Source organism: Eublepharis macularius, chromosome 9 (genome assembly GCF_028583425.1).
Source record: "Eublepharis macularius isolate TG4126 chromosome 9, MPM_Emac_v1.0, whole genome shotgun sequence".
NCBI lineage: Eukaryota > Metazoa > Chordata > Lepidosauria > Squamata > Eublepharidae > Eublepharis > Eublepharis macularius.
Genome location: NC_072798.1, coordinates 20,364,445 through 20,391,225, shown reverse-complemented (window position 1 = coordinate 20,391,225; position 26,781 = coordinate 20,364,445). Strand labels below are relative to the sequence as shown.

Sequence of the window (26,781 nt, the reverse complement as noted above, 5' to 3'; positions counted from 1 at the left end):
TTGCCAAGAGAATGATGGGGGAGTGCATTCCTGTTGATTCTTCAGGACCCCTTGGTGGCTTTTGATACCATCAACGATGATGGCCATCGTAAGAGGCTGGCTGATTTGGGATTGGAGGGACCATGCTCTGATCCTTTCATTCTTACTTGGCTGACCAGTTCTGGACAGGGGACTGGTTTATGCTTTGGAGTCCCACAGGTATCCATCTTGTCTCTTATGCTGTTTAACATTTATATGAAACCACTGGGAGAAATAAGGCATTTGAAGTATGGTGCCCCCAATATGTGGATGATGACACCCAGTTCTGTTTCTCCTTAACTTCTAAGTTGGGTGGGTCTGTGGAAGTCTTACATAAATGCCTGGAGAAGGTAATGGGACAGCTGAGGCCCAATAATCTGAAATTCAATCCAGACAAGGCTGAGATTCTGTTGGTCAAAGAAAAACTGAGGATTGATAAGTCAGTCTGTCCTGGAAGGGGCTGCACCTATCCTGAAAGAGCAAGTTCTTCTACTTTTGACTGATATGCCACCTACAGTCCTTAAAAAGTGATTTGTCCTCAGTGTTCCATACTCTTATTACATGCAGGTTATCTTACTCTGAGGTGCTTTATGTGTTGGTGTGAACATTGTTTGGAAATTTTAGATGTTCTGAAATACAGTGGCCGGGGTTATTGTTGGGGACTGGATATAGGGATCCTATTGCTCCTATGCTGAAAAAATTGCACCGTATGGATGTCTTTGTCAAAAGTGCTGGTTCTTATCTTTAAGGTCCTAAATGAGTTGGGGCCTGCCCTCCAGCCTGCCAGTTAAGCTCCTCTTCAAAAGCCCTTCTTTCTGTGCCCCCCGCTGTCATAATTAAGGCAGGTAGCAGCCAGACACTGGGCTTTTTCAGTGGTAGTGCCTTTCCCTATGAGGCTCATGTAGCACCCACCTTATTTTCCTTTAGGCATGAGGCTGAAACAGGCTATGACTTAAGGGGGTTTCAGTGCCATCCAAAGAACACCTTTCTAAGCCCAGTGAGTTTAGAAGGGTATAACTCTGCTTTGGATGGCACTGATTTAACTCTTAAATGTTTTATCTATATCATGTACATAATGTGTATTTTATGTTGTAGTTGTGCCCTGGTTTATTTTCATGCCAAAACTAAGAAAAAAGACAGTGCAAAGGAAATAATCTTTAATTATATAATCCCTCTGCATTTCACAACAGCTTCATCAAGAAATACAAAATATAAAGCCATAATGAATACAACATCTTAAAAGTTGTTAAAACATATTAATAAAACATAGTATTTAAACACAGGATAATTTGTATTTTATGCTGTACTTGCACCCAGGTTTATTTTAATAGCATCAGCTTGTTTTTAGGAGCTTGTTCACTGACTTTATTTATCCAATGATGGTTTGGTTTGGTTTTAGCTGTAAACTGCCTTGAGTAGGTCTCTGTAGAGGGGGTGTGTACGTTTTCTAAATAAAGAAATAAAAATGGAGACACATGTATCCTTCTACTCAGCAAAGCCTACCTTCAGAGGTTGCTGCTTGGATAGAAGAGCCAGTTTGGGAAGAAGGGTTTTTATGGCAGAAGAAGGCATCATACTTTTCTGATGTGGTGTACAGGCCAGACTTTCTACACAATCGGCCTTTGTGCAATAATACAAATTTGCGTCTTTTTTGCATACTTTTCATATTTTCCCTCAAGATGCCCTCCATTTGGAGAAGTTGAAGATAAATCATTTTTAAATTGTGGCACTTTATATGTGGAATATATAATTCTTCCTTCAAATAAACTGTGCTATTGTGCTTGCAGAAGACCATTTTCCTTTGCACTTATTTTCTGTGTGTAGAAGTATAAGCTGTACAGTGCCACAAATGCAGAGCACTTACAATGAAATGGGCACACAAGTTTGTGCAGCAGGAATTCTAGCACCTTACTACATGGCTATACAGTACAATAAATATTAATAAATGGCTGATTGGGGGGGGGTGTTTGCCCACATGGAAGTGATACTTATGTAGGGAAATTACTTGCATGGAACAGTCCACAGATTATTCCGTTGTAGCTTAGTTGTTATGGTGTCACACTAGGATCTGGGAGACCAAGTTTGAGCTGTGACATGGAAGCTTGCTAGATGACCTTGGGCCAGTCACATAAATTCAGTGTAACCTACCTCACAGGATTGTTGTGAGACGATCAGCTGGAAGAGAGGAAAACAGTGTTAAGCTGCTTTGGGTCTCATTGGAAGAAAAAGCATGGTATAAATGAAATAAAGAAAAATAAAGTATGATTCTGAAGATAAACTTTGGTCAAAAGCCTGTGGATCTATATCCAAAATTGGGTTGCAATTTTCACACAGGTGGCTTACAAGGCCATTACAGATCTTCCTTAAGTAGTATTTGTATTTGAATTTACACCTGGAAGTGTCCTGGCTCTACTGCATATGTAATTTCTCTGTTCTGGCTAATAAGATCCATGCAGCTGGATCTTGCATATTTATTTGTGAATAGTGATAATTCAGTCAGTTCTTATATGTTCTGTTCCTTAATGCCCTGACCTGTGGGTGAAGGGCTGGTGGTCTGACTGCATTCTGTGTTTCCCATATTGGGATCTCTGCTTGTTTTCTTTTTGGTAAGTTAATGTGAAATATATTTAACATCGTACTGATACAAGGAGTCTTTGGACCGGTTGTCTTTGATAAAATGACATAAATGTTGTCATTTCACCAGCCAGCCCTTTCTGCATCTCCTTTCCCAACATCTGGCTTACACAGAACAATTGCACTACTGCAGTTACGCAGACCAAAAGTAATTTCAGTAGTGCAATATCCTGTGCCGTGGTGGCATACAAGTGCTGTCAATTTGCAATACTGCATTTGTTTATTATCCCATTTGCTGATGTGACATACTCCCTCCTTGCTTTGTGCTGCATATCACAGGATCACTAGGTGCAGCTTGACAACCTTGCCAATTCAATTAATGTGAACAAGATAATCAGTATTGCTGATTATCTTGATCACAGGATTTACACGAGGGAATTTTTAGATCTAAAAATGAAAGGTGTTTAAGCTTTTGAATATTTAAGGCCTCACTCGGGAATGTTTTAAGAAGGATAGTGGTGGGAAATGTTTCAGGCCCTGATCTTAAGGCGTCTTCATTCTTTGTAGAATGTCAGGCAGATTTGAATAGGTAACTGGTGCTGAGTAAACTTGGTATCGGGCTGTACCTTGGACCTTCAGGGAAGATGATGATCATGGCAGCCTCTGATAGAAAACATGAAAACCCTTGTTGATCAAATATCTCAGGAACTCCAGATGAAACACACAGGGTTTAAGAGGCTAAAAGCAGAAGCAAAAAGTGTTGAAGATTATTGTACGTCATGCACCAGCTAAAGAGTTGATGAAACAAACTGTACTTGTGGGGTTTCTCTCCCCCCCTCCCCCCGTGGTAATTTTACCAAATTTGGTTCCAAGGTCAAATGTTGATACCAGCTCCACTACTTTAATCATCCCAGCTTTCTACAAATGATATAAACAAGAGATCTTAATATCTGGGCCTGAAACATCTGTTTCCTTCCTCCTTGTTTAATGTCCTGCGTGATGAAAAGTTCTGGAGAACTCAAAATCTGGCATGCTGCTTTTGTGTTGATCCAAATATAAGATGTTAGATTGCTTTGGGGATTTTGCTTTTGGGCCAACAGGGCATACCTTCGTTAACTGCAGTGTCTATCTGTCCTGAAGGAGGAATGGCTTTTGAGATTGGAGGCATGTCCTTCTATCTTTGATTTCTAAAGGGCTCCTGCTAAGAATTGCATAAACTAGAGTTAAAACTGATTTGGAATTCCTTTTGTATCCTCTATACTCAAAATATCATGTTTTCTCCATAACTGCCTCCTAAAAAGTCAGTTTTAATCCCAGTAATTAGGCCTGATGAATATGCTGTCATCTAGTCTATTTGTTCTTTTAACTACTCACATGACTGATCCGTTTATGTAAAGTTGTAAAATAGATGAAATGGGGATATGAAGTTCCACAGATCAAATTTTGTCAGCAGGGTACACTCCAAAACAGTTAAAAGTGCAAATTCCTTCCTTGTATATTGCATTACACACCTGAATTAGACCTCTGCTGTGTTCCGTTAAGGGCAAGTAAGCCAAAAATGTGACCCATGATTCATCTCTACCCTTGGGATGTTTTTATTTTGAACAAAACTAATAGGAGTGACTTTTATGTTAAGCAGACATCCTATTAATCTCGCATCAGTTTTGAGAACTCTTGACTGAGTGTAATCTTAATTGAAGTTCTTCAAAGTGATATATTGGAACTAAAGTGGTCTATTAGTGCTGGTCCTCAGTGGCCCTCTGGGATCATCCAAACAGTACGTTCTCATGTTCATTTTTTGCATGCTACAATTCCTAAATATTTCAGTAACATTGAACAATTGCCTTGGTGGATTGCCTGGTTAATGGAGTGGAACAGATTTGATTATCTGTTTGGGGACTGGAGACTTGTGGTATTATTCATATGCAGCAATTCCTGAATATTTTGCATATTTTGCATATTTAGTATTGTATTTCCATTTTAAATACTGTTCTCTACAAAATGTGTTGCACTTGGAATAAGTCATTCAAATAATGTACACAGATACATTTGTTCTCCATAATTTTGGTCAATATGCATATTGATTCTGAACCTGATACTTGGGAGGTTTTTTTTAAAAAAAAGTTGAGTGTTTGACAGTAAACATGAGTTCAGTAAAAATTTTCATTGAGCTTAACAGAAGATGGGAGAGAAAGACAGAGGAGAAAAGCAGCTGCCATGAACTAGCATTGCCAGTAAGAAATATACAAGTTTGGGTTAAATCTCCTTTCATTTTACTGTTTTCTTTAGAGTTGGTTTCACAGATAAAATGGATTGCAGACAGCTTGTTGTTGGAGCCCGTCCTTACCAAGAAGAGCAGCTTATGCAGTGTTGCACAAGGATAGCTGTTGCAAAACAGCCTCTGTGACAGAAATTTCCTTTTCGTAATTTTTGCTGAAACCGCAGCTGATAATATAAGTGGTCGATGGCAAACTCGGCTAACTTAGGAGAGGTGTTTCTTAGCTACAGTTTAAGGAAGTTGAGGCAGTGCACAGGAAGTCTGTCAATGGAGAATTATAAAATTTTATGTGGACTATAATGGATACTACAGACATAAAACTTTTCAATGATATTTATCCAGTATGGACATTTTCTTTTCATGGTTTTGAATAGAAGCAACAGCTGTGGAGCAAAGTTTGCAAAGCAGGTGGGGACCCTCTACAAAATGTTGCAGATCAGATTTTATGCAGCAGTGGTAAGAATCATCTCACCTTTGCAGCTATTCTCAGGCAAGCTAAAAGCAGCCTGTTTCTTTCAGTCACTCTCAGAGTTGTTAGAGTGTGACTTCTGAAGTAGTCCCACATCAGCTACTTTCTAACGCCTGAGAGTGATGGCAAAGTTGTTTCCATCTTTGCAACCAAGCTTGGTGCATAAAGAATTAATTCTAGGACTGCCTACTTAACCCAAAAGGTGGCTGCAAAAGGTGAGATCACAGGGGAGAGAGAGCCTACCTCCTTCCACCACAGGTCCCCACTTCCCCTCCCTCCCTCCATTCCTGTTTCTTCCCTCTTGTATTCTCCTTGCCCTTCTGTTTATCCACCTTCCTAGTTTTTCTCCCCATCTCTCCTCCAACTGCCCACCTGGTCTTTCCTCTCACTTACTTTCCTCCTTTTCAGATTTCTCCTTCCTCTCCACAGCTCTATGGCTTCTCCTTACCTTTCTTCTTTCCCTCTACCCATTTATCATCTCTGGTTATCAAAAACCATTCTGATAACTCAGAATGCCTCCTGATAAGGGCTTTTTTTCTGGGAAAAGAGGTGGTGGAACTCAGTAGTTTGCCCTCATGACTGGTGGCCCCACACCCTGATCTCCAGACAGAGGGGAGTTGAGATTGCCCTCCGCGCCGCGGTGTGGAGGGCAAACTAAACTCCCCTCTGTCTGGAGATCAGGGGGCGGGGCCACCAGCCATCTGACCATTTTCAAGAGGTTCTGGAACTCCGTTCCACTGTTTTTCAGCTGAAAAAAAGCCCTGCTCCTGATACTTCTGTACCTCAGAACTATCTGATCGTGAACAGGTGGTACTTTAAAATTCTGAAGTTTTTTTTTTAGCCCTGCAACTCTCTTCCCCCTAATTTTTCAGATTCTTCTGCAAAACTGGGGGCCCCCAAGCTAGAGGACTTGCATGACTCTTGGAGGATAGAGATCCTATCTCCCTAAAATAGTTCCCTCTTCATTTTCCTACCTAGTATCTACCATTGTTGCCCCTTTTCCTCTTCCCACCACCTCTTCCTTTCATCAGCCCACCAACACATTTCTTGCCCTTCTGTCTGTCTCTTCTACTCCTCAGCTGCTGCCGCATTGTGCAGCATAGTTTGTGGGGGCTGCTTGAGAACCGATATAATAGTCTGAGATCTCTGGATTTTAGCCCCCTCACCATTTTTCCCTTTTTATTTTTCTGCAAACTTAGGGGTTATCCTAAATTTGTAGGGGAAATCTCCTGTCTGTACATAGCCCCATTGTGTGAATTTTTATCTGTTCTCTAGTGCCATGTTTAGAAGTAGATCCCAAGACTTGAGGTGTGATGTCGCAGTAAGTTCTTTATATTCTTCCCAAGATCAGTTGTGTAGTTCTCATATAAATTATGACAGCTCTTAATCAGAACTAAGTACTTAACTGAGACAGCCATCAAAATGGGATGTTCTGTTCTGTACTTCTTGCTTTTGGCTATCAGTCTGTGTATTGACTTCACCTTTAATTCCCTTAAAAAAAACTTTGTAGATCAGTGACACAGCTGAACTCTGAAACATATATTTTTGACACAATACCCATGCTGTAGTTAGAAGCCTATGCAAGCTGTTATAGCTTGATAGGCCAGTGGCTTTCAAAACTTTCCACATCAAGCCACCTGTTCTCACATTGCCTGCTTGGCTTTAGGGCCTCTCAGCATCTACCATGGGTTCTGGTATCAAAACACTGAGATGAGGACGAGCGAGAGTAGCTTGTCTAAGATAACCCACGGAGTTCATGGATGTGGTGATATAGCCCATTCTCTTAGCCACTATATTATAGTTGATATTTTGTTTCTGTTATCCCCCTTCCCTTCTACTACTTTTGTCTATGGGTTGCTATGATAATTTGGGTTTAGTAGATACGTCCTTTGTGTAAAAACTGGATTCTAGATATGTGAATCATCACATAAATGAGTGAGAAGATCAAATGCGTCATTACACCAACCTTTCAACATTGTATTTTGCCACTTTTTCAGATTGTTGATATGCAAATAGTATGCAGATTACACATGATCTTTTTTCTTCTAGAAACAATACAATTAAATGCAAGATTACTCTGGCTTCCTAACAATAGCACATTAATTTTTTATATAGCTGTTACTAATATAGGGCACAATCCACCTGGGACTTCTCCTGAACAAGCATCATTGCAGTGAATAAGCTACCCAAAGGCATGGGACCTTAGTTATTGCTTCCATTGTCTGAATGTTTTCCTTCTGTGTTTAAAGGTTAAATTAGGTCTAGGAACTTGAGTATTGGAAAGATGAGATCCTTCCTTGTTAAGTTATTTGGAACTACCACATCAGTACATGAATTCATTTGTCTGCATCAGTGAGCACCGCATGAGTGTATAGATTCAATTGTCATCTTAAACAGCCTTCAGGTTTTCACTTCTGAGGCATATATGTGTGCCTTGATGTTTCTCCAAGGCCCAGCAAATAGCCTGAACAGAGATGGTGCAGTATAGCTTCTGATGCTAAAGAGTTCTAGACCTATAAGTTGCCTGCATATAAGCAAGGTTCTGGGAACCATATGGGAACAATATTTAGGCCTCCCAGAACACTCTAGAGGAAGATAGCTTAGCAATATAGTAGTAAAGTTGTTCATTGACTGCTTACAGTAGAGTATTCTCAATGCAGATTCAAGTACCATCCTTACTGTGAAATAAAAATAAGAAAGACATGGAAGAAGCATACTAAACTTAAAATGGCCCAATAACTTGGAACTTACATGTGAAAATAGATGTGTTGCTGTGATTCTTAAAGCCTCAGAATCTAGATTGTAGAAATATCTGGGAGGCAGTGAGCTCTGGAGATAAGGTGCCATAAAATGGACAAAGGAATTATGTAGTTCTTGATTTAACACTTTTTTTTATTAGCTATATTGACTAACAATACAGAGGGAAAGAAGGGGGGCAGGGGAAGGAAAGAAAAAAAAACAGCAACATATAACAACACTACCCTACACATAATGCTTTCCCTTCATACTGCCATTATTAAAGAATTAAAACTTTGTATGATATTGATGGAGTGGTTGACCTTGCAAAATACAAATTACAATTCAAATTAAGTCTTCCTCCCCCCCCCCCCCCGGGCCTCGGACGCAATTCTCTCTGAGCAACTGCAGCCACAGTGCTCGTTCCCCCCCCCCCCTTCAGACTTCGCCTTTTCTTCTTGCTTGGTGTCTTGCTGAAATTCTTGATTTTTGTCCTCAAAATCCCTTAGTTGATCTTCTGGTGTTATCTTGTAAGATTGATCTTTGTAACTGAACCAGATACCTTCCGGAAATAGCCATTTGTACTTTATTCCACGTTCCCTCAGAAGAGCTGCGAACTTTTTATACTTAAATCTTCATTTCCGAACTAAAAATGGGACGTCCTTCAGTATCTTGACTTTATTACCCAGAAAGTCCAGATCCGCATTGTATGAGTTGTATAGGATAGTGTCTCGGATCCTTTTAGATGAAAAATCGATGATGATCTCGCGAGGCAGCTGACGCTTCGTTGCATATTTTGAAGAAGCCCGACAGGCTTCCAAAATGGCGCTTTTTACCTCTTCTTTAGTTGCCCTCGCAGGTGTCGCCAATAGTTCCAAGACCAGACCCCATAAATCCTCATTTTCCTCCTCTTTCACGTTCTGGAGGTGCAAAATTGTCTGTGTTCGTTCCACTTGCAGCCCGATCAGCTGGTTCTCCACCAGCTTTAACTCTTTATTCGTTGCCCTCACGAGTGACGCATTTTCCCGGGCAGACTTCTCTGCCCCCCCCCCGCTTCCTTAATGGTTTTCACTTCACTCTCAATTAAGCCCACCCTTTGATCTGTTTCATTCAGCTTGTCAACAAAGGGCTTTATGGCTTCGATAACCAACCTCTTCACCAAGTCCTCGAGCGATTCTCCTTTCCCCTGCAGGGCAGCCGAAATTGACTTGCCCAAAGCGGGACTCTGCTTTTTCGCTGCCATTTGGGGGGGGGGGGCCGCCAACCAAATTCTGAAACTCAGCGAGGGGGAAGAACGAGCCTTTTTAGCTTCAGATCCCACCACTCCTTCGCGTGCGCTTGTAATAACAGAAGGGATTCGCTTACTTACAGGCTTCCGCCTAGTTCTGCTCTTTGCTGTTTTCCATGGCCCGGCAGCACTCAAGGTGCCGCGCACGTCTGCCGGCCTCCATAGGGACAAACGGGCCTTGATTTAACACTTCTGTTGGATGAACAACAGACTCCAGAGGATATGACCAGAAATTCAAGAAGAAAGTGATTGTACTTCTGAAAGCCTGTCCTGGCTTGGAGGCAGAAACCTACAAACAGGGCTGGGTACTTGGCCCTTTCCTACTGCAGACCCCTGAAAATTTAGTCTAGAGGGTCAGGTTATCCTCTGAGTCTTGAGCACAGAATGTCTTGTTGGTTCTAAGCCATTGAATTCAGTCCGTCAAAATTGTCTGTTATAATGCTAGTCGTTGGAAATGTGAGTAGCGATTTCTGTACTTGTTGCCCATGTTTGTATTTATGGAAGATTAGAAATGCCTTCAGAAGTTTAAAAATAAAAACATAAGGAACTGAAGCTCTCAGCCATCTCCCAGTGAGTCACATACAGATGGTGACTAAGGTTAGCAGTGTGTTTGGGATTTGACGGGCTTGTGGGGGGGAGGTTTAAGCCTAGATCACTATCTACCAAATCCCAGGAAAACGCACACAGCTGTGATGATCCAAGAGTTTATTGAACATTATCAGGAAAAGAGTTTTGAAAGCAAGTCAAATGAATGAGTTGGCAAGTTCTCATTCTAGCAAGGTTCCTGTGCCTGTGAAGGCTGCACTGATTGAACAGCAGCATCGCCAGCAAAGTTTGTTGTGTAGCTCCCCCACACACTGAGACCCATTTCATCTGCGCCCCAAGATTATTTTGCCTTGACATGCCTTAAGTGTAAGCAAATGCATCTAGTTTAATATTAAAAGCAAACAAGGGTGTCCCCCGTTACTTCCAAGAGGATGTTGTCTAAAGTCTAGATACTACAGGAGAACATCAATCAAGCTCTTTTGCTTAAATCTCCAGAGCACCTCACAGATTTTGGCCATAAGCACTTTTGCAGGACCATCCACAGGCAGCTCTAGGGCACCAGAAGTAGAAGGGTGCCAACCAGCTGCCTGCAGTGTGGAGTTCTATGATGGCAGCCCAAGGAGGTGCCCAGTGGCTTCAATGGTGGTCCAAAGGAGCCTGCTCTTTGTTCAGTCCATTGAGGGAGGACCAGCTCTGCCATCTTCTTTCTCTACTCCCCCTTTGTGCCTCACGTTGGCTCTACATGCCAGGGGACAAGAATAACAGATAGTGGCTTCTTGCTTCCCCTAGCCATCCCATATTGGTGCAAGGGGGTGAGGAGAATGGGCAGCAGTTTCTCCACACCATATTATGCCTTGCTGCCTTGCCTGAGAAGAGCGGGCAGCAGTTTCCCTGTGGCACCCTTTGTCACTGTACTGCGTCACCATGTTTGGAGGGGGGGCAAGGAGAGTGTGTGTGGCTTCCTACTGCAGTTTAAGGGGGGACAGGTCCTGACTTCTTGCTGCACCTCAGTGAGGGGGGAATATTTGTTTCCCTCGATCATGGAGGCATGGCAAGTTCACCGCCTAGGGCACCAATAATCCTTGGGCAAGCCCCCTGCAGGGCAATAACCAAAGCTCTCAAATCATGCACAATATGGCTCCTGGATTATTTGTTTATAAATCCAGTTATGGCCATTGGCTTATTTCCTAACTGCTACCATCTACTCTAAGTCGGCACCCATTCTGATTAAATCATCAACTATCAGAACCATCTTGGGTATTCCCTCCAGCCCATTTCATGGGCGCACCTCTTCTATAATAGAAGCATTGTACCATCCTACCATATCCTGGATCCTGGACTTACCCCAGTGGGTCACAGCTCCTAAAATTGCACCATTTAGAACACAAACAAAAATCCACCATTGAACAATCAGGTTCTGAAGTTCTGGCACAATGGCAGTGCAGATTCTAATTCTGACCAAATTGGACTAGTAGCAGATTTCTCCACTGGCGCCTTGGTAAATCCCGGTACATAAAAAGGGCATTCCAAGGCCTCCATTTTGTAGTTGCTTCATCTCCAGAACTTTCTTCCACTATGAGCTTGAAATCACTGAGTCCTCCCTCTTCAAGACAAGCAGAGTATGATTTCTTCCTTCCCATTTTGCTTTCCTACCTACTCTTTCATGTCTTTTTACCTGCTCATCATTTACTAGCTTTTCCATTTTCCATTCAGGTCTGGTCTGCTCTGATGCCAGCCAGCCCTTCCCCGTTAGGGATTCCTTCTTTTCTACCCACAGTGCTTTACTTACTTTTTTCACCACAGCTTTTGGTCCCATTTGTGGGCAACCCCTCACCTATCTCCCTGCTCTGGTCTTGCTCCGGATTAGCTGAAAGGGGGGAATGCAATTTGGAATTGGGCATTCAGTTAACTGAATAGTAGAACTGTTTCACTCTAGGACTGTTTTTATACATATATGCAAATTGCTATGGTTTTATTGCAATTGCTTTCTATATTGCACTTTTATCTTGAATTCCCCCATTTTCTGAATGTTAATCTTCTACTTCCTGTGTAGAAATACTGCTAGCAACTGTTGAAGAAGAAAGTGTTGTTAAGCTAATACACAGATCCATGTTTTGTCTGTAAAGTCAAGTAAAGTTAGCATGCCGCCTCCCTTTCCCCTTTGCATGTGGCTTGGATATTGAAGGATTCTGGTTTTCCAAGAAACTGCAGTTGATGACTTCCAAATGAAACAAAACAACTTGTGATTTGTTCTTACCTAAACACTGTTTAATTATGGCTTCTAAGCAAGACAACAAACCACATCTTGTTTCATCCAATTAGGACACTGCAAGAAATCAGTTTCTCACCAGCCCCCAAACCTTCAGTATTGGATCCACATTCCAGGGTCTGAAAAAAACAGAAGACATCAGAGGTTTATTCTCATAATGAACATACTGTGGTTTGCTAGTTACACCCAGAGATGAACTGTGAAGTTATTTTTCAACATAGTCGCTTCAGGTTGTGATAAGAATTGGTTCTTCTCAATGACATGGCTGTTCTCTTTCCTACAGGGTCTGCACTGCATTGTGAGAAACAGTAAGTCCATTTTTAAAATAATTTATCCTCAATGGTTGTTGTGGATTTTCTGGGCTGTATAGCCGTGGTCTTGGCATTGTAGTTCCTGACGTTTCGCCAGCAGCTGTGGCTGGCATCTTCAAAGATGTAGCACCAAAAGACAGAGATCTCTCATTGTCACAGTGTGGAAAAGATGTTGGCAGGTCATTTGGTGCTACACCTCTGAAGATGCCAGCCACAGCTGCTGGCGAAACGTCAGGAACTACAATGCCAAGACCACGGCTATACAGCCTGGAACATCCACAACAACCATTGTTTTCCTGCTGTGAAAGCCTTCAACAATATAATTTGTCCTCATTTTATTTGTTTTAGGGCTGGAGTCTTGTTGAGCTTTACTCTACTGACCTCTTCTATCTACCTGACTAATTTGACAAAGAACTTGCATATCTGAGGCCAGTATAGCAGCAGACTCATGGGGAGCTTATGGCATAAGAATCATAGGTCAGGTTGTGTTTTCAAGTATTGTCCTGAACTTTGGGGATATGGTGGGCTAGAATTCCAATAATCAATTCATTAGAATTTTGAATTTGGAGTATGTGCAGGATGGCAACCTAATTGCTTGTTCCTAAAGTAAGTTTTCTCCTTGGGAAGTGCTTTACAATGCAGTTTCATTCATAATGTATTACAGTCGTAGTTTCTCTTCCATGGTGACCATGTCCAGGCAAGTGAGTCTGAGGAAATGTTCTACTGGTTTTCCTTCTACCACTATTCACACTCAGCAGAGTAATATAAGTGTTCTGATGTGTGTTATCAATGTAAAATTTCTGGACATATTTTTGAAAAAAAATGGGAAGAATTGGAATATGTGCAACACTTTCTTGCAAAGCTTGATTTTTTTTTTACTTCTTTAAGAATATGACATACATTATTTATAACTTAAGTAGCATAAGAAGTAAATAGCAGTGTGAGAAATAAGCAAAAACAAAAATTGAGCATAGAGCATATACATTTTGAATTATACACATTATAGCATGTTAATTGTGCCCAATAAGTCCTACATATTTCCTTGAAAATATTCTATGGGTACAGTATAACACAAGACTCAGAGTCATTGTTTTCCAGAATTTTTTTTAGATTTTTGGACCTTCATATTTCTAAGGTTGCACCAAACCTTTTCAAACTACAAGTGCAAAATGCCGTTTTTGAATATTATGTTTTACATTAATACACACTCTGCAAGTAAAAAACCTGTATATCAGTCAGGGTTTTTTTAACCAGCCTTCTCCTTGCTATTCTAGTTTTTATTTGCAGGGAGATTTAGGAAGCTTCCTTTGCTATGCTATATTGGAGGGGGGTGGATGAGTAAGCTCTCAGCTCTGCTCTCAAGAATGTCAGTTGTCATCTTAGAAATGGGGCTGTCATTAATATTAAAGTTTGGTTTACTTGAAAGGTGTTTGCATGGATAAGAGCTGGCTTTCAGTTCCACCATGGACTCCTTCAGCTCCAAGATCTCTTGAGGTCCATGCAGATGTTCTCTCTGAGGGAGGAAAACTGCTTCCTGTGCTGAACATGGAGTGGATGGTAGCTACTGATGGTAAGTGAAATCAGTTTAATATAGTGCTTGGAGATAAAAAAATGAAATTATACCTCTGTCACACTTTGGTCAAAACAAATGGACCTAACTGCAGGTGTAAGGATAGTTAATTTGCAGTTTATCAATAGGAAAACTAGGTGTCTGCACAGTTACCAAAACCAGGAGGTATTCTTGGGCATCAAAGCCATGTTTGGGATGGCCATTTCTGTTATTGAGTACTTCAGGGAACATCTGTGTGGCATAGAGATCCAGAGTGAGAGATCCAATGTGCAATGTAGTGAATTACAGTGTCATAGTAAGATGAGAGAAGCCCCGGTTCAAGTCCTTGCTGAGCTGTGAGGCTCACTAGGTGACCTTGAGCCAGTCACTCTGTCTCATCCTAACCTGCTTCAAGAAGTTGTTGCGGCAATGAAATGAAGAGCTATGTATGCCACCCTGTGCTCCTTAGAGAACATCTGGGATAAAATGTAATGTTTGGGAGTTGGGACAGAATTCAGAGATAGGCAGAGTTCAGTCCCTTCTATACTAGTGAGTCTTCTGAACTAGTAGATCCTGGCTCTCAACCAGCATTTGCCATAATTTTGCCGTTTGTTTTAGTGTCTTCGTCCTTCTTTCTTAACATAAGTTCTTAATTGTACATTTGGCTTGGTACATTATTGCTAAAGAAACATCTTGTCTGTCTTCTCCTCCTCTCTTGATTTTCCACAAGCAAAACATCCTCTCTGATCCAAGTATGTTGACCAAGTATCTTCATGCTAGAAACAAGGAAGTTTCCTTAATTTAGCTGCGAAGTACAATGTATTTTCATGTTTTGTTCATATGGAATAGCTTCAGTCTGGCAAGCATTTTATGTGAAGGGTCAGATGCTTTAATTCTTCCCTCCCCTATCAATTAATTCCTCTATTGATTCCTTTTGTAAGAGTCTTGCTAGCCCTCTTGCTTAACAAGTGGCTACCAGAAATAAAACAAGAGCAAAACAAAACAGATCCTAGAACCTATTGTGCTATATCTGGTGTGTATATTTTAATTTGCCACACTGCTGAGATTCAAACCAGTCAATTTCAGGCCAGGAAAGTTCATGCCGCGTATCAATATTCACTGGCACAGTATTAATAACAGGAACTGCCACTGAGATTGGTCTGTAGGTAGCTTGGTTGTGTGATACCAATAAATTGATTCCTGACTGTAAGCCAAGCACACCTCTTTTCATGGTGTAAAAACAAAGATTTCCAGGGGGGGGGGAATAGTGTTCTACAGGTTAAAACAGTCACACTTGAGAAACTGAGGCTGCTCCTTCTCTTCTGTTCCTTCTCTAAGCTATCATCCAAGGACTCAGGCTGCTATGTGGGTTGTGTGGTTATGTGGACTGCTGTTTTCAAGTAATTTTGTATTGTAGGTATTTTACCTTGTTTTATGCTGCCATGTTTTATGTTGTGTTCCGCTCTGAGCCCACTGCAGAGAGGGCAGATTATAAATATAAATAAATAAATAAAATGTATGCTCCTTTTCCACCATACAGACTAGAAGGAGAAATAAATTCTTTTACCAATTCCCTTTTTTCTATTCTCTTTCTCCCTCCCCATGACAACTAGGAAGCATTCTGCACCTCAGAGGGGTAGAATTAAGTGTGCTGCAGGTAACCAGTAACCAGCAGATCTGTGTTAAGTTTGATTTTCAAAACAACCTGACCCGCCAAGTCAGACCAAGCGATGGACGTCGGGTAAGTGAGAATGTAAAGTGTTATATTTTTACTTTGCTGCCTCTTCTCAGTATTTGCTCTAAACATATTGAAAAGCTAAAACATGTACTTACAAATTCTAAAACGTACATAGAACCGTGGAAGCCCTTTCATGTCCTCTCTCCCTCTTGCATCTGTTTCCTCACCATTTTATCTTTGTTGGCTGTGTGTTTACAGAAATAGGAAAGGAGAACTATCCTGACAAGCAGAGCATTAGGTCAGTGGCAGCCTATTTTAAAAGTACTTGCAAGGCTGCTTAAAAACAATGTGAGTTAAATGTTTTTTCAGTGATGGCAATGTATTAGGTTGCTAGTCAGAAACAGTGTCCTTTTTTTCTCCAGGAGTAAGAGGAAGTTTTCTGCTGCTGCTGCTGTTAGAGCTGGGCGAAAGATTGCTGGATTGCCATAGCTCCATTTTTGGCAAGCTTTGTAGAAGAGATGTATTTTTAGGGGACATTTAGAGGAGAAACATATGTGGGAGCTAGATTGGTACAATGGAGAAAGTTCTGCCATACATGGAGATAAAGTAATTGACTGGGGGAATAGTTTGAGGCTATGGAGAAATCACTTTCAGACTGACTAAGTCGATCTGAGCAAACTGATCCCTATTTGTGGCTGCTCAGTAACTGCCTCCTCCCCTGTCCTCCTTGTTTTGTTTTGCATCCATGGTTCTAACATTGCAGGAAATCAGCAGATCAGCTGTTAATTTCACTGTAGTGATGTGTCTGTGTATCTGAGCAAGCTCCGTTTTATATTAATTGGATCCAACCACCTTCTAATAAAAGAAAGAGGAGGAAGTGGGTCCCCGCCAGGCCTGTGCTAGTAATCACGGGGCCTGCACATACAAAAGGCAAATGCTCAGGGGCTGTAATACGGTGGGAAAGCTGGTAAGATTGAGTGAAAAAGCTGTCTGGGTCTCATCCTTTGTATATTTGTTTGTTTCAGTGGAATTTCTCTTTCAACCACTTTGTGGTGCAGCCAGGTCAGAGTTATCAAGTAACTGTCCATCACCTGCCCAAATTAGCCACCGATGGAGACCAAAATTGCATATCCCAGTCATATACAGTACCAGGTAAGTAATCTCCTTATAATGATGGTGATAACATTTGTTGAGGTGGGCTTATTTTACAACCTGGGTTCCGACTCCGATGTGTCCAGATGAAGATAACAATAGGATGGGAAGGCTGGGGGCACTAATTCTCAAATATATAGAGAGAGAATATTAAATGGGAAGAATGAGAAAAGAGTTCTTTCAATAGTCAAGACACTGAAGAGTTAAAGAGCTCATAGCTAAAGAAAAGAATACAGTTTATGAAGGCTAAAAGTTGGCAAGGATTGGCAGTTACCTTTTTATTGTTGTTACTTGTTACTTTTAACATTTTATATCCTTCACTTATAAATACGGATATAGTTCTTGAGGGAGTCTGTAACAATAAAATAATGGCAATACAAACGAACAGCAAAAAATTCTCGCATAGAATGAAATAACAACAATAAAATCCATAGGAGCATAAAAACAATAAAAACAATGGTGCTTAAACATAGACGTGGCCGGGCTTTTTTCTAATGCTATTGCATGCATGCAGATAGTATCTCGTTTGTACAGCGACCTCTGCTGGTGCCTTATATGTAAGGGCTTTACAGATCCCATCCTTCAACGGGAATACTAAGCTGCCAGTGGCATTCTACCGGTAGGGTATGAAAACTCATACCCTATCACAAACTTTGTTAATCTTAAAGGTGCCACTGGACTGTTGCTACCTTAAAGGTGCCACTGGACTGTTGCTCCCTTAATGTGTCGGCAATCTTTGGCTAATTCATTCTTGCTGAGCACTACTGGTTATGTTCCATATCTTCCCAAGCATAAAGTCACCTTTTTTGCAGGTTGCATGGATCCTGCCATGAAAATGACTGCACCGTGTCAGCAAATAGGTAGTGTATGATCATCCATGATGTGTAGAAAGTGATATTTCAACCCCTAAGACTAAGGTGCTCCTGATTGCCACGTGGCTTAACTGGGACTGAACAGTTGGCCAGTTCTGGATGGCTTTGAACACTCCTTTTGCACAGACCTACCCCAAAGGAACTGGTTTGTAGCTTGGAAGTGCAATTAGTTCTGTGCCTAATGATAACATAAGAAGAGCTCTGCTGGATCAGACCTGTTGTCCATTCATTACGGTATCCCGTTTTATTCAGTGGCAAACCAGTTGTATGGCATAAAGACTGTTGTATGGCATAGAGGCCTTCCCCTGGTGTTGTCTTCTAGCACTGTTATGCAGAGGCTTACTACTTCTTTTTGTAGGGCACAGAACTTTTAATCAAGTTCAGTCGGTACACCATCTGTGGCTCTTGCTTGAGAAGCTTTATCTGACCATAGATGTCTGTGCTGTGATCCTATTAATATTAGATTACTGCAAGCTGCTCAGTGTGGTGCTCTTCAAGTGCTCTTGAAGACCATGCAGAAACTTCAGCGAGTTGTAAACGTGGCAGTGTCATTGTTGGCTGGTGTAAGTTATAGGGATTATATCTTGCCAACTTTGAAGGAACTCAGTTGCTGCTTGTTCATTTAGAACATGAGTTCTTAAGTGACTTTAAAGCTGTCGAAAAGTGTTTAGGTAAAAATATTCCTGTTCTCACCCAGGACTCAGTAGATTGAGTTCAAAGGGGCTGACAGCAATTAAAACTACTATCTCTTGAGATTTGTTTCACTACTGTTTTTTGTCCTATGCTTAGAGTTTTACAGTTTTGGTTTTGGGAGGTGACTGTTTCGTTCAATAGATTTTATACTAGGGTTTTATTATTGCTTTTATTATATCATCTAGTTTTAGTTTTTGTAAACTGTTTCTTGACCTTTCGACCAAGATTGCAGGGTAAAATGTTCTAATTAAATTATTATTAAATTAATATTTGATGTTCAGTAATTCATAATGTTTTTGTTAACATACAGGTAGTCTATGGGAACCAAACATTGAAGGAACAAGTCTAGGTGATGATTCTGTTATGGTGAGCTTTAGTCCAACACACAATTCAACAAGTTACCGCATCCACGTGACCAGTTTTCAAGATGAAAAGGAATGTAAGACAAGCACAAAAGAGATATTAGAGGTAATCAACAACTTGTATGGGCACCAGTCTTCAAAGCTTAAATTGCATCTTATTCCTGATTATTACTGCTACTTAGAGTTGGTCTTCAGTGCCTGTATCAGAGCAGATAACTGAACATCATCCTTTCTGCTACACAATGGCGTATCCTGCCCTTCCCCAACCCTAGAGGTTATCCTCAGTATGCAAGAATATCTATTCATTGTACAAGGAAAGAATCCATTCTAAGGGATCGTTTCGCCCTCATCCAGTGGATGCCTTTCTACCTCACTCTCCACAACAGCAGGGGAGTTGTCAGCAAAGGAGCAAAACTGTTCTTGCAGATCTCCAAAGGTCTTGTCCATGTATCTCTCACCGGTCCCTCAGCTTCTCCAGGTCAGCAGTCCTTGAGTGAACAGTCTTGGTCCCTAAGAGGCAAGAGCACCATGCATCTGAGCACACACCCACAAATTCTGTCCTGTGGCCAGATAATCATACATATGGTACCCTCCCCAAAGCAGTGGTTAGCCCCCAGCCTCCTGCTGGCTTTCTACTGTTATGGCAAGTTTTGTCATTTAAAGCTCTTAAATTTAACGATAGGGAGTTTACCCAAAACCAGGGAGAATAATGTACAGTGACCTGACTTCCTTGCCCCGATGCTGAACTCGGAATCGTGTATCAGTTTTCAAAGAGCTTTGTTTCTGGAATTCTTTCTTATGTTTTCTCAGATTTTCCTGCTAAACTGGTGATGGTTCAGTCATTTTTTCTTTGTGTACTATTTCTGTCATAATTCTCGATTGGTACTCATTGTAGTCTGTTGCAGCAAAAAAATGATCTTGTGGCACCTTACAGACTAGCAACACTTTATCTCAACATAAGTTTTCTGGGACTAACTGCATAGGGAGGAAACACTCACTGTACCTGAGAAGGTGGGCTGCAGTCCACCAAGGCTAATGCTGGAATAAAATGTTGTTTGTCTTTAAGGTGTCACTGGACTCCTGTTATTTCTGTCATAGTGCTCGTAATAAATTTTACAAATCCTCTGTGCTAGGCACTTTTATTTCTGTTTCTGAATCCAGTTGAACTCACAAAGCGTCAGTAGGAAGAAAGGATGTGTTTTGGCAAGACATATCCATGCTTTTTTCCTCTTAGCAATGCTGCTGATCCTCTCTCCTGGTTTAGTCTCATGCTGTTTGTCGTCTTGCTTTTCTCTCTGTTTATACAGGAAGGGCTGCATCAGCAGCTGAACATCACTGTTGAAATAGAGGGAAACTTGAGGGCTTGTTGCGCGTACAGAGTGCAGGTAGGGTGTCAGTTGCATATCTTCTTCAAATAAGGGGTGGGAGAGTCCGTGCTAATTATCATGCCACAGGAATTCCTAAGCAGAAAAGCTGGATTAACCACAAGAATCCTGGGTTGCCAGTGATATATCAAGTGAAGCACAGCAAAGCTGACAATGGTTAATTTTCTATTTTGCTTGGTTTGTTTTTCTTCCAGTTTTTCCCCTACATTTATTATAATAATAATAATAAAAGAGGATCTGCCTTCGTTTTCTTTCTCACCTCTTTTAGTTACCTGTAAGGTCTTTCAACAGCCTTGATTTAGACAACGTAGGCTAGCCTGATCATGTCAGATCAGAAGCCAAGTAGGGGTTGCTCTTCAGAGGCAGGCAGTGGCAAACCTCCTCTGAGCGTCTCGTGCCTTGAAAACTCTATGGGGTTGCCATACGTTGGCTGCGACTCGACGGGCAACAAACAACTTCCAGCGGAATGAAAGTTTAATGTGAAAACACTAGAATGCAGACAGGTACCATGTCAAAGGGCAATTGCACCATTTCCTTTCATTTCTGATTATGAGGAATTAAAAGTTGTCACAACAAAAGCACTGATTTTTGTTATTTCACTTTGAACATGTTGAATAATTTTGCTATGAAACTTGCCTTCTGCTGTGGGGAATCTTTCCCCTCTTTCAAACTAAAATCTGAAATCATTCCAGTTTTAATTCTGGATGCTGCTTAAAATTGGAAAGAGAACAAAACTGAACGCATGGCTTCTAACTCAAGGGACCCTGAACAACCACATACTCCTGTTGATGGCTTTCCTAGTAAAAGACATCATTTTGGAGACATCTTTGAATTTGCTGCATTGGGGAAGAAAACATCTAGTTAACTGCTGAAGTTGTCCTCTCCTTTCTATCCCATTCAGATCCAGCCATTCTTTGAAGCTTGTGGCACTGATTGTCTGAGGCACTTTGCTTCCATCCCATGTCCCCTCCTTCCTTTCCAGTCTACCATGAGTGACATCATTATGGATAACACTGGTACGGCCTTTGTTTATGCTCATATAGCCCGAGAAAGGTTATCACTTCTGTTAAAAGGCACATCAGAGGCAGAATCTTTCTAAGAAATGGACTGTCTTCGCTAGGGTGCACAATATTTCTGTACCTAAATGTTTAAGTAACATAAGTAGCCAAAAAAAAGTGAAAAAGAAATTGGTCACAAAGGAAACATGGAATATCTGGAGAACTGGCACTAGTGCCTTCCCCTAAAAGATGAAACTTCGGTTTAAGAACCAGGTAAGCCGCTGCCTCAAGATAGCAATTGAAATGAGCCAGAAATCCTCTTTTATTCCAAGGGTAGTGGAAATTGTTTTGTATAATGGCAACTTAGGCTCATTTCATGTAACATGAAACCGTGGTTTATTATAACAATAGTTAATTTGTGAAACTGGCATTTGGCTCACAAACATTCATTGAAATCCCAGTTTGTCTTGGCCAGTGCTAGCACCTCAACCTGCATTGTGGCGAGAATGGTACCAGGGAACAAGCCATACACCACACAAAACAGTGAATAAGACTATTTGTGGTTTAATTAAACCAGCTTAAAATCATGGTTCAGATCCTGGTTTGATAGTGGAGTGGCCCACATTCAGCCAGTCACACTAAACATGGTTTGTTTGATTAGACTATGGTTTTGTGTTAGAACTGAACTGACATAACAAAAATGTGTTCTGTTCTAACTAGTTTGTGAAACCAGGATTCTACTCACAGGTGATCAGTCAGTCTTGGGTTGTTTTCACAAATCCTGGTTTCATCTTCTCAGTTCTACTGTTCAAAAGCATGTCTGCATTCCAACACCAGCCAAAGGGAAAGACTTCACTGTGTCAACAAGTTGACTGTCATTGGCTGCTAACATTGTGAAGGCAGGGAAGTTGAAATCAGACATGTATTTAATGTTAAAGATTTTCACATTAACCTTTTCCTCACACTACCTCATGCATGCATAATTTTGCCTACACTTTCAAGAATCCAGCAAACACCCCCTACCCACCCACAGGTTTCATCCTTATTCCACGTTCTGCCACTAGAGCTTTCTTTGTAAGTGGCATGGTAGGACTGAAGAGCAATGAACTTTATTGATGATGTAAGGAGGAGTGTTCCTTCCTCACTCCCTTGCCACTCTCCTTGGCATCAAAGTAAATGGTAGGGACTCTCCTTCTACAACCTACACTATACTCTAGTAGCCTCAAGGCAGGTCTGGAGATCGACATATTTTGCAGGTGACAGAAGGTACATGCTCCCCCACATCCATGCTGCTGCTTACCCACCTTAGCTCTAAGGTTGGCTGCTGTAGTACTGTGTTGCCTTTGGAGCCTGTCCAACCAGCAGAACATCACAGGAGGTGGGGCATGCTTTGAGCTGGGAGGCAGCGTGCCAGTGTTCCCTGTACCTTGCAGATGAGCATGGATTTTTTTTAAAAACTCCTTAAAATACTGCATTTCAAGCATAGTTCTGATTTAGAGCAGACCGTGTAAGGCACTCCTCCTAAGCCAGGGAGTGGGATGTGGCAAGCCACAGTTCAGGCAGGATTCTGTATGGAATGTGAGATGTAGTTGAGAATAACTGTGGATTAAAACCAGCTTTGGGCTGTGGTATAAGAAAGCCAAACTAACTATAGGTTGCTAGACAGCAGAGTTCAGATAATTTACGGACTATAGTTACTATAATTTAACTAGGGTTTCACGTATGTCTGAATCCAGCCAGCATCTGTGAAGCTCAGCAGTTTGCTAGGTGTAAAGGGAGCAACTTCAAAGAATACTCAAGAGTGGAGGAACAAATCATATGAGAAAAAGATCACAGGGCTAAGCTTGACTAGTTCAACAGAGCCTGAGAGGGGCAAAGATAGTGTTGTGGGAGAAAGCACTGTGTAAATTAAAAACTGAAGAGTTTACATTGGTGCAAAAACTAATAGCCCTGGATGGTTCCCAGCCTTCCTTTTTAAACTGACCAGGCACACGTGTTTTACTAACATTGAGGGTTCCTCAGGAGCTGAAAAGTGGGATAAAACATTCAAGAGAGCAATTTTATTTAATGGATCCAAACTTGAACTTTGAGTGAAGATGTTCTCCCCTCCCCCCTGAGTCACTCCAAGCAATTTATGTCAGAACGTCGTTGCTGGATAACTGTAGCCATGAAAATGTGCTGTACGCTGTCATCTTCGTTTTGTCTTTCAGATACTTCGATGTGGATTTCCTGGTGCAGTACTCTCGTCTGCTTTTTAATAGTTGGGAGTATTGTTGCTTGGGTTTTTTGCCATGCTCGGAGATACAAAGGTATGGAATGTGCTGAAAACTGGGTAGGGAGGGCCAGCCATAGCATAACCTGTCATTGGGTACTCAACCTTCAGCCCCATCAGGGGGGTTATGTAGTCCTTTGATATAAAGCAAGCAACTGGGATTCCTTGTTCAGCCCAAAACTAGTTTATGCCCCATCATCTACCATTCACTGATCAACAAAGCTCAGTCTGTCTTGATAATCCTTACTGTAACCCTGTAAGGTAGGTCAGTATTCTTAAGAGTTAATGTGAGGTAAGAGTAGCTCAGTCTTTTTTCCAGAATGATACATTAGGTCAGATTCTTTGCCATGTTTCAAGCCTTTCGTTCTTTATATTTTTAACGTTGTCCACCTCTCTGCCTGACTATCTCAGTATTAATTGTCCCTTTTTTCATAGAAACATAGAGCTGGAAGGGGGTCATCTAGTCCAGCTGCTGCACAATGCAGGAGATTCACAGCTATCTCCCTGCCTCACCTCCCCCAGTAAACCCTGCTCTGGGCCATGGGAAAGGCAAAAAACTTCCAGGATCTCTGGCCAATCTGGCCTGGAGGGAAACTCCTTCCTGACCCCAGGAATAGCAATCAGAATTACCCTGGGCATATAAGAAAGGGCCTAAAGAGCCTAGCACCGGCTCATCTCTTCATGCACTCCCACTCCTGATCAGTGTAGATTCACATTAAGTCAGAGAATCATCATAGTGGTCAGGTGATCATCTACCTTCTTCTTAAATATCTCTAAGGAAGGAGGGTCCCCTACCTCCCACGGAAGCCTGTTCCACTGAGGGACTGCTCTAACTGTCAGGAAGTTCTTCCTAATGTTTAGCTGAAAACGTTTGCTTTAATTTTAACCCATTGTTTCTGATCCGACCCTCTGGGGCAACAGAAAACAACTCTGCTCCGTTATTTATGTGACAGCCCTTCAAATACTTGAAGAGAGATATCCTATCACCTCTCAATCACCTCCTCTCCAGGCTAAACAGACCCAGCTCCTTTAACCTTTTCTCATAAGACTTGGTCTCCAGACCCCCTCACAATCTTTGTTGCTAACTTTTGAGCATATTCCAGTTTGTCAACATCCTTACTGGTGCCCAAAACTGAACACAGTTTTCCAAGTGAGATCTAACCAGAGCAGAGTAAAGCAATACCATCACTTTGCGTGATCTGGACACTATACTTCTGTTGAAACATGCTGAAATTACATTTTCCTTTTTAGCTGCACCATCAAACTGCTGACTCATGTTCAGTGTACGATCTATTAAGACTCATAGATCATTTTCACACGTAGTACTGCCAAAACAAGTCTTCCCCCATCCTATAAGTATGCCTTTGGTTTTTCCTACCTAAATGCAGAACTTTACGTTTATCTTTATTGAAATTCATTTAGTTTTAGCCCAGTTTTCCAGCTTGTCAAGATCACCTTGAATCTTGTGTCTGTCAGCTACTGTGTTTGCAACCCCTCCCAGTTTAGTATCATCTGCACATTTAATAAGCATCCCCTCTATTCCTTCATCTGAGTCATTTATAAAGATGTTGAACAACACAGGGCCAAGGACAGATCCCGGAGGCATTCCGCTTGTCACCCCTTTCCAAGAGGACGAGGAACCATTTACAAGCACCCTTTGGGTGCAATCTGTCAACCAGTTACAAATTCACCTAATAGTAATAGGATCCAAACCACATTTTACCAATTTCTGGGCCATAATATCAATCGGAACCTTATCAGAAGCCTTACTGAAATCAAAATAAATTTATGTCGACAGCAGTAGTAACTCTCTCAAAAAGAAGAGAGGTTAGACTGACATGACTTCTTCTTGAGGAACCCCTGCCCCAGCTCTCCTCACAGACAGTTCAGCTGAAAGTGGCTAGCTGCTGGGTCCAAGAACCACTACCACTTCAGAGTTGTCAAAAATTGTTATTCCTGTATTAAGATTATGTATCCTCCTTTATGTTTGGTTGTTGTGTTTCTCTCCCCCCCCCCCTATTTAGGACCACATTCTGGAATGAGCAATAATGATGATGCACATCATGGTAAGAGAATCTCTCCACTAATTTATTCTTATGATCTAGGACCCTGGGTTAAATGATCAGAATGGATAGTGTTTTAAGTTTTTAAGACCACAGAACTATGAAGAGCTGCAAAGTTTTATTGATATTGACTACACTCTACGTAATCCGCCTTGAGTCTCAGTGAGAAAGGCAGACTATAAATGACAGAAATAAATAAAAATAAAGAATATAGTTGGCTACTTTGTCTGAGAGGCTGTGAAATTTTTATTACCACCCGGAGCTCTTATTTTATGAAGCAGAATTGCAGGAAATGCTGGGCCCTCCACTCATGTAGTCAGGATGGAGCCAGCTGTTTCTGTCCATTTTGTTCTTTAAGGATTTTTTTGTTAATCAGTAATCAGTTGAACTTCCAGTGCAATCCTCATTAAAGTTACCTCCATTGACTTCGAAGGTACTCTGCTTAGGAACACGCTGTTAGATGATCAACAAAGTAATCAAAATTACTCCGGTCTAGATCTGAAGAAAGCAACTGGAATAACTGCATTGGATTGCACTGTAAGGCACTTCATTTTTAGATCAAGAAGGCAGCAAAATTTCCTGGCTTGTAGTGGACAGGAAACTGCTGTGTCTGAAAGGGTTAGGTATATCTCCAGCAGTGTAGCAATTAAAATACTATTTTATTCAATATTGTATGTACTGCTGTTAGATGACAGGACATAAGTCTGTGCCAAGCACAAACATCAACTTGTAAAAGTGGTTTGTGTTGTAGATTTGAGGCTTTTTTTTTTTTTGCAAAGTCTGTTAAGTGGACTTGAAAAGGAAACGTAGGGCCAAGGACTGTGGCTTGGATTCTGTACCTTTACTCCTCACATGCTTCTTCTCCAGGTGCTGCAGGGCACATTCCTTTCATACTAGGCACTTTGGAGCTCCTTGAAAAACTTTGGCCTGTTGGAAGTTCCTAGCATCAGAGGAGGCATGCTTTGTAGTGGAAGAGCTCCTCTGTAGCACCTGGAGAAGCTAGTGAACAGCAAAGGTGTAAGCGCCAAGCCTCCCTGTGTGAGTGAGTGTGTGTGTGAGAGAGAGAGAGGAGCTGACAGCTCTGGTGTCTGGAAGACCCCACCCTCCACTTTAATTTTATTTAGCTTCCTAATGAAGTGTCTCTTTACTGCTCAGTGGGCTAGAAACACAATGTGAACCAAACTGTAGTGTGCAAACATAAGATCCCCAGTGTTCCTGGAGCAACTATCATTTCTGCTATCCTTGCTGATCTTAGATTGTGTGAATGA

At 41.4% G+C, this 26,781-nt stretch overlaps 1 protein-coding gene across 1 annotated transcript in view; it reads left to right on the top strand.

Moving 5' to 3' along the window:
• IL17RA (interleukin 17 receptor A) overlaps positions 1-26,781 on the top strand; it is a 33,316-nt gene that overhangs the window by 1,940 nt on the left and 4,595 nt on the right. The window contains exons 2-11 of the mRNA XM_054988827.1: positions 12,462-12,486; positions 13,916-14,059; positions 15,652-15,779; positions 16,742-16,868; positions 17,681-17,728; positions 18,744-18,901; positions 20,103-20,180; positions 21,082-21,196; positions 23,389-23,487; positions 25,475-25,516. Of these exons, the coding sequence (XP_054844802.1) occupies positions 12,462-12,486; positions 13,916-14,059; positions 15,652-15,779; positions 16,742-16,868; positions 17,681-17,728; positions 18,744-18,901; positions 20,103-20,180; positions 21,082-21,196; positions 23,389-23,487; positions 25,475-25,516 (964 nt within the window). The remainder of the gene's footprint in view (positions 1-12,461; positions 12,487-13,915; positions 14,060-15,651; positions 15,780-16,741; positions 16,869-17,680; positions 17,729-18,743; positions 18,902-20,102; positions 20,181-21,081; positions 21,197-23,388; positions 23,488-25,474; positions 25,517-26,781) is intronic.